General features: G+C 28.9%; 1 protein-coding gene across 10 annotated transcripts in view; it reads left to right on the top strand.

Annotated features, from left to right (window-relative positions):
• Window positions 1-2,525: 2,525 nt before the first annotated feature.
• LOC129969449 (la-related protein 4B-like) overlaps window positions 2,526-14,363 on the top strand; it is a 218,286-nt gene continuing 206,448 nt past the window's right edge. For all 10 annotated transcript variants that reach the window (XM_056084099.1, XM_056084083.1, XM_056084066.1 and 7 more), the window contains exon 1: window positions 2,526-2,715. In XM_056084099.1, the coding sequence (XP_055940074.1) occupies window positions 2,542-2,715 (174 nt within the window). In that variant the 5' untranslated portion in view covers window positions 2,526-2,541. The remainder of the gene's footprint in view (window positions 2,716-14,363) is intronic.

Here is a 14,363-nt window from a genome sequence, read left to right as displayed (position 1 = left end):
GCTAGGGGTGAATTATGTCAGCAAACTTATTTAAAAGGACACCTTGTGTTCGGTAAATATCATAATCTAAATCTGTTAATAGACATTTAGCAGACGTTTCCTTTTCAGACATTTTATAACTGCTACTATTTTTATTTTGTTAAAATATTATTAAAAAGTAAAAGCAAACGATTTTTTTCTTTGATAAACATATTTTGTTAACATTATTTCGTTTATTTTTTGTATAATAGTTGATGATCAATTGTAAACCTTCTGGAATCTGGCAAAAGTTTGTAATATACGCTGTTATGTTGAAAGAATAAACAAGCCGATGGAATTCTAAATTGCTTCGAATATTATTTTAATTTTAAGAATTTAAGATGCTCTACAAGCTATAGTTTGAAGCTTAAGAAAACGGGTAGTTTTCTAGAAAGCATGCAAAATCTTGTTTATTAAAACATTTGGTTTTATGTATAAAGATCTAATTCATATAAATATTTGCAATTCATTAATTTAAATAATTTTATGGGTAACGGCTGGCATAGTGGCTTTATTTCAATTTGAAAACTTGTAGCTTCCTTTTTATTAACATTTTTCAAAAAAATATGTAGAAAACAATGCATTTTGTTTACAGTTCGAATGTGAGTCAATAACTTCTTTGAAAAAATAAGCAAAAATGAAACTTGGGAAAAAGAAATTGTAGATTGCAAATATCATGCGGCAACATGAGTTTGATTATCAAGTGGAGCAAACTCATTGAATAATTTCAAAAATCCATTAAAAAGTGAAATTTTTGATTTGTGTAGTTTTATTATATTTTCATGATATCCTGACGCAACTAAAAGGCCATTTTGAAAAGTGCCTCGGAATCTTGAGCCATGGTCAGGCGACGAGACCAACACCTGAGTCACCACCGCCTCTTCCACGCCACACTAATAGTAGAGCATGTAAACACGCTACATTCATCATTTACCAGACCCATCAAGAAGAGAAGAAAGTGGGTTCCTGAAACCCTATATTGCCCAAGGTCACCTAGAGGACTTAATCCAATCGTGGAAGTAATATAAGTCATGCGCATGATTAGGAAGAAAGAAAATTTAGATCACGGTAAGTTCATAAGAGAGAGTCTCTCCCCTCCCTTCTATCTGAGTATCATATATTGTGATTGATGTTTAGAGTCACACACCTGAATGTTTTATGCTTTGTAATATCATGAAAAAAATCGAGTATGTATGTTAAACCTTTCTTTCCTACTGATTAATCTAAAATTTGAACAGAAATACAATTTAGGTAACAAGATCACATACCAAATGTCATTTACATAGCGCTTTCATTTATTTCTCGAGTTATAGTTATCGCATTTTCAGGTATGAAATTTGCAGACGGTAGATGGTCAACAGATTGATAGACAGGATCAACGCTTGATACAGACCTACCCTTTAAGTTTCAAAATTATGTAACATATTTCATTTGTCTAGTTCTTTAGTTCTGTAGTAATCATGCTCACTTGCACTTAACCCTTCTTTGCATGATTTTGTGTGTGTGTGTGTGTGTGTGTGTGTGTGTGTGTGTGTGTGTGTGTGTGTGTGTGTGTGTGTGTGTGTGTGTGTGTGTGTGTGTGTGTGTGTGTGTGTGAAATAAATCAGTGTGATATAATTCATGCTCTAAATTAAAGGAAAAAATGTTTTTAAAAATCCTACGATTTTAACGAAGCCCTGTGAGGCCTGTTAGTAAGTCTCGGTTTTAAAATTCGGAGGATTTCATGTTCGAAACCCGAATCCACCGAAAAACGCCGTATAAGTGAATATGATGAGCGCTAAATCCATCCCATTCAAACGCCTCCATCTTACCGCATTTTTAATGTTTTTAAATTGATTTTAAGCCCCCAGGTTAAATATCTAATATTTTTTAATATTCTTGTCATTCATTACTTGTTACTTTTATTCATTGTGTGTTTGTTCTTCATGTTGTAATATGCTCTGTAATTGACGCTTTTTCTGTAATACACATTTTTTAAATAAAAATAAACAAAATAAAAATAAATTGCCCTGATTGGATATTATCCCAGTTAATTCGGATGTCTAGAATTTTACTATGCTGCATATATACATATAAAAAAATATAAAAGTTTCACATTCGTAAACAATATCAATTTGGAATTGAAATTAAATTTTAATATTCTCAGAATAATATCGGAATTGATGTGTTGATTTTAATTCCATAAAGCTCGTTCATCCGGGTCATTTATTAATCTTCCAAAAACTTTTATCTGCATCATAAAAAAAATTGTCTCCATTAAAAAAATATTACATTTCACTGTAACTTTATCATTAACTCTACCTTATCGGAAAGGATATCCCACTTGTTAGAACAACTGTCCCACCTGTTGGCCACCCCATCCCCATAAAACACCCTCAACCCCATCACCGATTCGGCGAGAGCGGAGCGAGATGAGGATGAAAACGGCGATCTTGGCGAGCATCCGTTGGCGAGCATCTCTCCCAAAATCCTCCCCATCCGGAGCAGGTGGCAGTTCGTAGGTCCGCCAGCCATCGCAAGACGATGAAATGGAGTCGCTGCTATTCTGGTGGGCACACCGACGTCGTGCCCAACTTCCGCAGCCCTAGACGGCCACACTATCCACCACAGCCCCATCAGCACGGAGTTCGAAGACAGGACGCCCAGGAGACGTACATCTGTTGCGCTTACAGCCCAAGATGCTTCATCATTCAAAAGGTAAGACGATCCTGAGTGTTACTTGGGTACTTCTCATTGACAGCTCGTCCCCTAATTTTTTTACCCCTGCGTGTTGGCTTCTGTACATGGAAGGGGGGCTTTGGGGGGGGAATCTACCATACGGACCCATCTGGGCCCGTCCTACAGGTATGATGGAGATGATTATAATAGCCCGCATGATTGTTTGGAAAAGCGCGAGTTTCGAAATTGTGTAGAATGAGAAAAATTATTGTTTGGGGCATCCCCTAGTCTTGTGCGGGACTGACCATATGTTAGGCTTCACTGCAGTATTTTGGCAATTCGCCCATTCTGGTAAATGTGGGACCTGTTGCTTGATCCTGGGTTCTGTTAACATATGAATGATCACATGGGATTAAGCATTGATAGAATTTCAACAAAAAATTTTTTTTCAGCCAAAAATGTCTTTGCTAAAATTTTATATGTGTGGCCTAAGTATTGGCAATTGCTATTAATTTGGTAATTTTTGAATATAATTAATGATATATTTCATCCACAAGCAAAACATATATGTTGTAATTTTATTTTAAATTTGACATTTTCTAAATTGCATTTAATGATATTTATTTATATCGAAAAAATGAAAAGATTTTTTTATTTATAATATAACAAATATATATAATAATATATGTATAACTAATGTTTCAAAGTATAAAATTTAATACAATCAAAAAGCAAACTGCTTGACGTTTTCACTAATAATCGATTAAAGTTATAAATGCAGATAAGTTTGCAATTTCATTAATCCATATTTTTTCAAAAGTTTCATTAAGTAAAGGTTAAAACTGGCTATAATAAAAATTTCATTTGTTTGTTTATATTATTTCTTTCAATACCATTAATTAAATTAATAATAATTCTTTTTTGCTGGTTGTGATTAAAAATTTTAATTAAATCTATTAAGTCATGTAATTAATATTAAAAAAATATTATGATAAATATTCATAATTTATTCAGTACTAGATTTATTTTTATAAGTATTATCTATTAAAATAATGGATTAAATTAAAAGTTTTAATTTCCATTATTTTATTTAAATAATGGAAATAAAAACTTTTATACAATTCTATTAGCAATTATCGAAATTCGTAATCGTAATAAATTGTATTGTACAAATTAAATTAAACAATAGCTTTATCGTTTTAATTATTTTTTTATTATTTTATGAATAAAATGCGACGCTAATTTTTTCTGATAGTTTTCTCTCATTATCAGCTATCAATCCTTTATATATCAGTTGCTCTCTGTATATCAGTTGCTTTTAAAAAAGAAATTCATGCCAAAAAAACCGTTATTTTATGGATAAAATAACGAATTAGCTTTCATAAAAAGAAACTATCTAGATGCTTTTGAAAATAATATTAATCTTAAAGATCTTTCCATAAGAATCATACGGCACAATTTTAATAAGATATAAAAATATATGGATTAATTCTAAAAAAAAGTGTTTAATACTAAGAAAATTTCAATTATTTTCAATACTCAAACATTCGAGAAGAATTCATTCTTAAAAAATTGCAGAGAAGTGTTTTATTGAAATACAAAGCAATAGACTATTTATTTCAATTAACTTCGAAAAAATTACGCAAATATTATTTTATCTCTTTGAATATCAACATTATATCAATTGGTTAATATATATAGATAAACAATTAAAAATATTAATTTCTGAATTAAATTGCATTTATATAATAACTATTTGAAATTCTGATACAAATGCTGCTTATAAGAACAAAAGATTGTTGTAAAAAATGAAAGTTTATTTTAATCCATCTAAAAATCGTTTGCATTATATGAAATAAATGGAAGGAGTAATAAAGAAATGATACCACAGAAAATCGTTTGATTATTTTTTCACTTCGAATATCAATCAAAAAGAAACAAACGATAAATCTCTGCAAATTTTGCTGCTGTTTCTTATTGCATCACTTTGCTTATAAACGTTCTTTCGCTTGTAATTTTTCTCCCAATCCCAAAACAGCTGATTCTCTGCAGTAAAATTCCACCAACCCAAAGAGAACATATTTTTTTCTGAGGCAGAATATGCGGAGAATAAATATTGATATTTGTCGAAAAATGTAAATAAACATTTTTCACTTCTTTATGGCATCAGGCGCGTCACAACGATGTCGCCGAAAAGCAATCATCGAAAATAATTCATAATTGAGTAATTCGTGTGCCTCGTAAGAATGAATGAATGAGTGAAAATTTTTTCGCCATATGGTCAATCCGCGCCTGCGGAGTTAGTCGTGTGGGGGCGTTGCGGTCGCTTCTTTCGCGGGCAATGTCTGAGATTCTGATAGATTGCTAACACTCCGTATGTGGGGGTGGGACACGGTTCTATGGTACCGGAATCCACCGCTATTTTTGCTTATCGATTTGTCTATGGGGACCCCTGATCTGACAAAGAGGAATGCTATTTTTCCGCATTGATACCTTTTCACTGAATCCACGGTGATTGCTTTTTTTTTGTGTGTGGGTTAAAATAGCTTTTAAATCACTTGGATATTCCCCAGACGGTGCAAACTCGGAATACGAGACAAAGTTCATAGGCTTCGCAGAAAAAATAAATTATCGTTTGCAGCACGGATAGCATAAAGATAGGCCAATCCACAACTGATTTATATGCTCTTTTATATGATGAGTTCTCCTTTTTGTATTATTTTGCACATTTTAAACTGATAACAGGAATTAAAACTATAAATATTATAATAGAAGTGGAAATGGATGTAACCATATGCTGCAAAATGGACACCATATGGTACGATATATACATGCAATTCTGTTGCCCGATTCGATTTTCTTATATGAATTTCATGGTATAAAAAAAATAATTTGCATAAAAGGCAATTTTTTTTTTTTTTGTGGCATGTATAATTATCTAATCATTTGTACCACCAAGTACATAATATTATATTAGCAGGAAAAAATTATTTCATTTGTTATTCTGAAATATATATATATATATATATGAAATTTTAAAAAGACGTATTATTTTGTCATTTTTACTAAAAGCTAATTGCAGTTTTTATGGATTTCAAATGTTGAATTATTTATTAATAATTACCCAATAACAGAAATTATATTCTGTTCATTTTTTTAACTTGCCATATATCATTCTATTTAAAAATGCTGCATAAACTGTATCTATATAAACTTAGATAGATACAATATATATATATATAAATATATAAATATATATATATATATATATATATATATATATATATATATATATATATATATATATATATATATATATATATATATATATATATATATATATGGAATATTTTGAAACAACCTAAATATTTTGTATTCTTATTCCATTTCATATACAAAAAAAAAAAGATAAAAAAGTAATTTTTATCTATCATTTCATCGAATAATGTTTATAATAATTTAAAAGTAGCATTAAAATTTCTGAGCAGATTATTGTCTAAATATTGTCTAAAAATAATATTTTTACATTGCAAATTACTTATCAAAATGTTAAAAATTCTATTTGTAATTACAATATAATAAAAATCTATAATTTTACTTACATTTTTTTTCCTTTCGGAATTCTTTTTATTTTATTGTGGATACCGTTTTACTTGGCAACAAAAACAAAGTTTTCAGACAACAAAAAAATCGTCCACAGTGGACTTAACCTTTACAAATGATTGTATTCGTTTCGAAATTCAACAATTAGAGAAAAATATCACGTTCTAATTTGATCAGTATGAATCTCAATATATAGTTCTAATATGATCAATATATTACTCAACGCTCTATTCGCGATTGCAAACGTTGTGAATTTTAATTATAGCTGTTAATAAAAGGCTGATAAATTAAATGTTTAGATAAGAAATTTTACGTCTAACTTCAATAAAAACTACAATTCATTGAAGCTAAACTTTTATTAATAGTGTAAAATGATTTGACTTTAAAAAAAATTTTAAGACCAAAAGTAAGGACTTCTATAGCGCTCACATACATTTACTATCGCGCTGCTTATAAGACTGTTTATACTGTTTTTTCCCATATCTCAAAACCTTTTGTGATTATCATCGGCTTAAAATAATTAAAAGCATATTTCCATTAAAAACTAAAAACACAATAAAATATTTAAATAATTACATAGTTACATTCAAAATTATATTATTTAACTGTATATTATTCACTAAATCATATTATTAGGAAATATACCTTATATAAATAATCAACATCAAATATTTTTGACAATAAAAAAAATATTAAATTTTGCATATTATAAAATACTCTAATTCAGAGCTTCTCAAATATTCAAAAAATTACATAGCCATAAATAAATTACGTAGTTACATACAGCCAACATTACATTACCATATTGAATGTTATTCTCATGATAAATCATATTATAGGTAATAATATCTTAATAAATATGCAGCATTTAATAATTTTACAAAAATAATAAAAAGTATAGGTTTTACATAAAAAAAATTATCCCAGTTCAGTGTTTCACTCATTATGGTGCCTTTTTCACTAAAATTATATTGTATTCTTTTTTTATAGTTAAATTTTTACACACAAAAAAAATCAAATAAATTTTCAAAATAAATATAAAATTATGTATAACTTAATATATTAGTTTATGATTTATTATTCAGATTTTTAAAAAATATCATCTCGAGGGGAGGGTTGGAGGGGGGACATGCCGCACCTAAAATGGCACTAAGGTGGCAATTTTTTGGCGGAAAAATAGAGTCTCACTTAAGTATTCTTCCAACAAAGCGGTAAAACATAATTTTTTTCAACTTTTATACCTTTTCAAAAATGGATTTTTAGCCATGTTATAATTAAAAACATAATATAACAGGCTAACTATAATATAACAGACTCCGGCATCACATTAAACTTCATTAGTAAGGAATCTTAAAAACTGCAAATATGTGTTATTGGTAACTTTTACTATAATTGGAATTAAATTTATATTAAATAATTATGTAGGATTTTCATTTGGAATATAACTTGATATAGATCACAAATCTTTTATTTTTTTCGCATTACAATCGTCCATTGTAAGATGCATTGATTTTTAATCAGTAAATGCATTTATCTGGGTACAAATTTTTTCAGTTATTCTTAATTATCTGGTACAAAACTTTAAAAATATCCCAATTCTAGTTTAATTCTAAAAGACCAATATTTTAAATTTTATAGGCAGAAGTAGTTTAAAGGAAATTATAAAGAAGCATTAATAAATATGTATTGACATTAAATAAATTATATTACATTAAACATAAAATAAACTTAAATGAATTGATCAAACCAAAACTATATTTAGCTGAACTAAATTTTTTTAAATGAAAATTTATCAAAACTAAATAGATATTTAAAAGAATTAACAAATCAAACATTTTTAATAAGTTCAAAATCGTAGATTGCCGAATTTTAAAAGTGCCTCTCAAATTAAAAGTACTCAAATTTTTATTTTCAGAGTCTCGCACATGAGCGTTTAGGGCCTCATAGTATAATGAAGAAAACCGATTTGGAGTTTTTGAACATTTTTTTTTTTTTTCCTTCTTATCGAAAACATAATATAACACAAAACTACAATTTTAGTCGAATGATCATATACCAAATTTCATTTATCTAAATCTTTTCGCTTTCGAATTATCCCGTTTATGCATACGAATGAACAGATCGACAGACTATCAGCGGATTGGATGTGCATCTACAGTTCTGAGGAAAAATGTGAATGCAAAATTTCATCTATATAGCTTTCTATGTTTTATGGCTATCATTTCCACTTACAGTTGGATAGACAGATTGACAAATGTCTTGTGATTGAAACTCGTATAAAATTTGTTAGTTATATACAAATAGGGTGTAAAAACCGCATACCGAATTTCACTTACCTAGCGCAAAATGTTTTTGAGTCACTGTGTCCAAAAACAGGCAGGCAGACATAATTCCAAAATTGTGTTTCTTGAACTTAGATAGATTTGAAATATGGAGGTTTGTCAAAATCTCAAGGTCAAATTTTATCTTTCAATATTTTTCTTCTTTTGCAAGAAAGAAAGAAAAAAAAAAAAAGAATCACAATGCTTGATCTGAGTCACTTTACTTGCCATGGTAGGCTTATCTATTTGATCTTATACCTTTTTTTGTTTGTCTTTATGAATTATTTTCATTAAACCTTATAAAATAATGTGTGTGTTTCGAAATTAGGGATATCCAAAGCATGAAAATTTGTTAAAATCTCGAGATCGGACTTTCTCTTCCGATATTTTTTCTTAGTACACATGAAAGTGAAAAAAAAAAATCACTTTACTTACCATGGTTGACTTATCTATTTCTTAAATTTGTTCCCATTGTCTTTGTGTATTATCATCATTAAATTTTAAAAAGCAGTATTAAATTCATAGACTTTAAAAACATATCAGGCAAAGTTACAGTCTCTGAATAATTACAAATTCTTATTAAATGATTTCCTGTTGATTTGTTATAGCTTACTCCTTTTTAATAGCGATGACAAATACAACCTAACTTCGATATATCGAACTTGAAGATTTCTAGAAGGAAATTCGATATATAGAAATGTCGATATATAGAAATATATAAGAAAATCTTTAAACATTTTCTTAGTAAATACAATAATGAAAAGCTTATTTCTTACGTTAAAGCAGACTTAAAAAGTTACATTGTCAAATAAATTTATTTTAAAATTGTATAAAAACGTGAGTGATTTCCAAATATCTTCTTAATATATTAAAAATATATGTTCGTGCCTAAAAAAAAAGAAAAAACTTTTAATTTTTAGCATATTTTATTTACAGAACTTCTTTTCCACATTAAAATATTTTTATTTAGAAGTTATATTCTTATAAGAAATCTATAACTAAACTGAATTTAAAGTAGAAATCTTAAAACAGAATAGATATTGGCAGGAAAAAAAAAAAAAAAACTAAAAATAACATATGGATTCATCCGCAGATATTTATTGCTATTTATAAATTAATGTCTTCCGGTGCCAAACGATTTCTTTTGCATAAGGCATAAAGCGAGGCAGTTGTTTTCTAAATTATATCTTATTTCTTATTACGAATTAAATTATTGCTTACTTTTTATCTGCATTAGGTATACATGATTTTGTATGCGAAATTTTTTGCCCGATATATAGAAATTTTATTCGACATACAGAAATTATTCTTCTATTGAAAATCCAAGATTCCTGAGAAAAGTTCAATATCTAGAAGTTTTCTATTTAAGGGAGCTCAATATACAGGGATACAGTGTACTTTGAATGCATTTATCTGCATTAGGTATACATGATTTTGTATGTGAAAATTTTTGTTCGATTTATAGAAATTTTATTCGACATACAAAGATTATTCTTCCATTGAAAATCCAAGATTCCTGAGAAAAGTTCAATATCTAAAAGTTTTCTATTTAAAGAAGCTCAATATACAAGGGTATCGCCATACTTTGAATGCATTTATCTGGGTTAGATATACATGATTTTGTGTTCGGAAATTCTTGCTCGATATATAGAAACTGTTTTTCCTTCGAAACCCAAGATTCCTGAGAAAAGTTCAATATCTAAAAGCTTTCTATTTAAGGAAGCTCAATATACAAGGGTATCGCCATACTTTGAATGCATTTATCTGCGTTAGATATACATGATTTTGTGTTCGGAAATTCTTGCTCGATATATAGAAACTGTTTTTCCTTCGAAACCCAAGATCCCTGAGAACATCCATGTTCAATATCTAAAAGTTTTTCGATTTAAGGAAGTTCAACATACAGGAGTATCACCTTACTTTGAATGCATTGTAATATTTATAGCTTGAAATTACTTCAGCCAAATACCATAAATCGTTTTTTGAGAAATCTTTCTTAGAGACACGGAAGTTCCTCAGATATGGTTTCGGTGAAGATGTTTAGCTAATGAAGAAGATAAACATTTTTAATCAAGCATCTGCATTTATTACAAATCTTGGAAATTATTTGCTCTATATCTCAAACTTCCATATATAGAGGAATTTTATATATCACATTCTTTTGAGGATTTTCATATTGTCAAAAGTAAAACTATTTCTATATATCAAATAAAAATTTTGGATAAAAAAAATTTATATACTATAAATATATGAATCATAAAATAATCATTGATATCGTTCTTTTTCTTTCCTGAGAATATAAATTAAATCAGAATAAAAACTGTTTTTAATTTTCACTGCAAATGGAATTTTTGGAAGAACAGAAAAATAATAAACATTCGGGAAAGAATTATTCATTAATAATAGCTTCTGTTCTAAGAATCTTTATCTTAACTGGTTCTGAGGTTAATGTAATTTCAGTTTAGCTTTAAATTTCTTGCAACATGCGTTGTCCTGAAAATCTTTACATGGGAAAAAAAGTTTCAACTTAATAAGATTTTTAAATATCCGAAGAGAAATAAAAATATGATATAAAAATGTATGAATCTTTTACAAATATATTATCAAACACTTTTGAAAAAATCTTCATTATTTGTACACTTTTTAAAATATCGTTTGATAGTTTGATTCTTTTAAACCCACTTTCATCCTAACAAAAATTAATCTGCTTGGTTGTTTTTAAAAAGAAAATGCAAATATACAGGGTGTTTATAAAGTCCCGGACCCATTTTGATGTTTAATAACTCATAAAATAATAAAGATATAAACACACTTATGACATTTATTGATGGAATAACTCATATATTTTCCTTTTCAGGTTTGAATATTTTTACTTTTGTAAATATCGTCTGCGCGTGTGGTTAATTTCAGATAATTTCATTTTCCAGTCTAAATATCTGTACTTTTCTAAATATTGTCTGCTTATTAATTGCATTTTTCTCTCTTTTGTTTTTGTCAACTATTGCAATGTTATGTTTACTTTTAATGTGTTTGTTCTATGTAGTACTTTTGTATGTGATGTTTTATTCGAGCGGATATTAAGGAGAAAGCATACATCACAAGAGAAAGCACAGATTTTATGGTGGTTCATAGAAATGAAATCGATAGTGCAAGCACAGAGAAATTTCAGAAGAATTTACCAAAAAGATCCTCCATCCAAAAACAGCATCTTGCGGTGGAAAAAGAATTTTCTAGAAATTGGAAGTATCGAAGATAAGAAACGTTCCAGACCTCCTTGCACAAGTGATTTTGATGTTGAGCGTGTCATAGAGACATTTTTACACAATCCTAGAATATCTGTGAGATCAGCGGCAACAGAATTGGATATGCCAATTTCGACGGTGTACAAGGTTATTAAGAAAAAATTAAGACTGCATGCATACAAAGTTCAAATTGTTCAAGTTTTGGAACCGAACGATAGACCTAGGAGGCCTTTGCAACAGATATACTAAGGAGGATAGAAGATGCTGCTGATTTTCTGAGGAGCATAATGTTCTCCGATGAAGCATCCTTTCATGTTTCTGGCATTGTTAATCGCCATAAAGTGCGCAAATGGCTCTGTGGATGCCGACATGCTTGTCGCTACCTGGCGTGAAATTGACTATCGACTTGATATTCTCCGTGCGACGAAGGGGGCACACGTGGAAGTTCATTGACAAGGGTCATGAAACTTTTTGAGTCTATTTAACCATTTATGTTATTAATTTAAATCTATCTTTATTATTTTATGAGTTATTAAACATCAAAATGGGTCCGGGACTTTATAAACACCCTGTATATTTCAATATGAAGAAATTTCTAAATAAACCGATTTTTCCCAGAAATCACCTGGTTCGATATGTAGAAGTTCTTTTGAATTTCAGATTCGCTTATCTACAGTCTTTATTTTATCATATGGATTTATTATAAATTTAAATTCCACTTATCTTTAATATGTATGTACCCAGAGTTACTAAATATACATGGAATTGTGTAGTGAATGTTTGAAATATTCTTACAATATCCACAACCTGGTGATTTAACTTATCTAAAATTATCTCTTCCTTTTTATTCTGCAAATAGACTATGACCAGGTAAAAATATATCATCCTCTCTTCTCCATAGATTAAAATGTTATTTATTGCACAAAAGGTCTTGAACTCGTAATGAAATAGGAATAATAAAACAAAAGATATATGGAAATCAGAGAACGATAATGTTCAAAATATCTCTTACATAAAAGAAACATAATTCAGAATTTAAATCAATTAAGTAATATCTTCTTGAAGATCAGTTTTAAGCCATCAGCTTTTTACTTATTTAATTTATCAAGTGAAACTTATCTGAACGAAATATTATTGAAAAAAAAAAAGAATTTTTATTGGATCAATTACAAGATCAGAAAGGAATCAAACAAATTTACTATTAAGAGAAATTATATTCCTTGCATTGTCGTTTCCAGGGCAGAAAAGACGGTTCACAAAAATGACAGTTCTAAAAAATTTAAGAGGTAAATTAGTTCGATCAGAATTATAAATAAATCAGCGGGAGTTGTCTCCTCAAAACTTTCTCACATTCTCTCTAATAAATTTATCAAATCTGAGAACGCCTTGCGCACCATTGACGTGCAATAGTTTTGATGTGAATGCGGCATTTTTACTGAATCCATTGTGTACTTGGCGATAATTTGGCGGTTAATCCCTCGAATGTCATGAATATTGTCCAAAATTCGAATTTGTGCTTTACATATGCTTTTCTCAATCGATGGAAACAAATATCTGACACAAAACTGCATTTGTAGCCACAAAATCCCAAACCAGATTTGATATATTTAAGTCATTACGTTTTTGAATTTTCGTGCTTACATGTTTCTGAAACTACAGACCGATAGACAGTAAATCCTTTGTTGGAATTGGCTCAAAATTTGACAGGTGTCTACTGTATAGATGTTCAATATGTGTACCAAATATTATCCATCTAGCTCTCTTCATTTGTAGTTATCGTGTTAATTTATATTCGAACAGCCTGATAGATGGACTTCTGAACAAATTTTATTCAAAATTTGATAGAAATACGAAAATTTAATGTAAAGACCGTACACCAAATTTTAACCACTAGCTCAAAGATGGTTTGTGAGATAACTTTGTCACAGATAGACAGACAGAGAGACGGATATTTTCCAAAAATATTTTTTTCTAATTCAGGTAGGTCTAATACTTGGAAATTTGTCAAAATATCGAGTTTGGGTTTTTTGACAATTGCTGTACTTTTATACTAAGCATACGAGAAAGTGAAAAATATCCAAGAATGATCAATTTGTATCCGACTTTGGAAATAAAGATAAATATTTTTAAAAATATACAAAGCTACTAATTAATCTATAATAATCTATATTAAAACATTTAAAATAGCTGTATAAAATACGTCATGTAAAGCTTTTTTCTTAAATGATAAGCTTATTAGAGATGCGAGAAAGTTTTGAGGTGACCATTCTTACGGGTTTCTAGATTGGGGACCTATAAATTTGATTAAGGGAAAAATTTTCTTTGTACAGAGATGTTTGTCAAAAAAATATAAAGTTTTACTAAAATATATTAAAAATGTGAGCCTTTAAACCTGAACTAACCCGGACATATACTATAAATTTTTTCCCATTCAATCTCGATTGATAATCGATTAAAAATAGAAATAATCGAAGAAAACTGGATGAAATTTATTTCGGGAGTATTCTCAGAAAATCGAAGA

The sequence above is a fragment of the Argiope bruennichi genome, chromosome 1 (genome assembly GCF_947563725.1).
Source record: "Argiope bruennichi chromosome 1, qqArgBrue1.1, whole genome shotgun sequence".
Taxonomy (NCBI): domain Eukaryota; kingdom Metazoa; phylum Arthropoda; class Arachnida; order Araneae; family Araneidae; genus Argiope; species Argiope bruennichi.
Note: the sequence above shows the minus strand (reverse complement) of the source record. Positions and strands in the feature narration are given on the sequence as shown.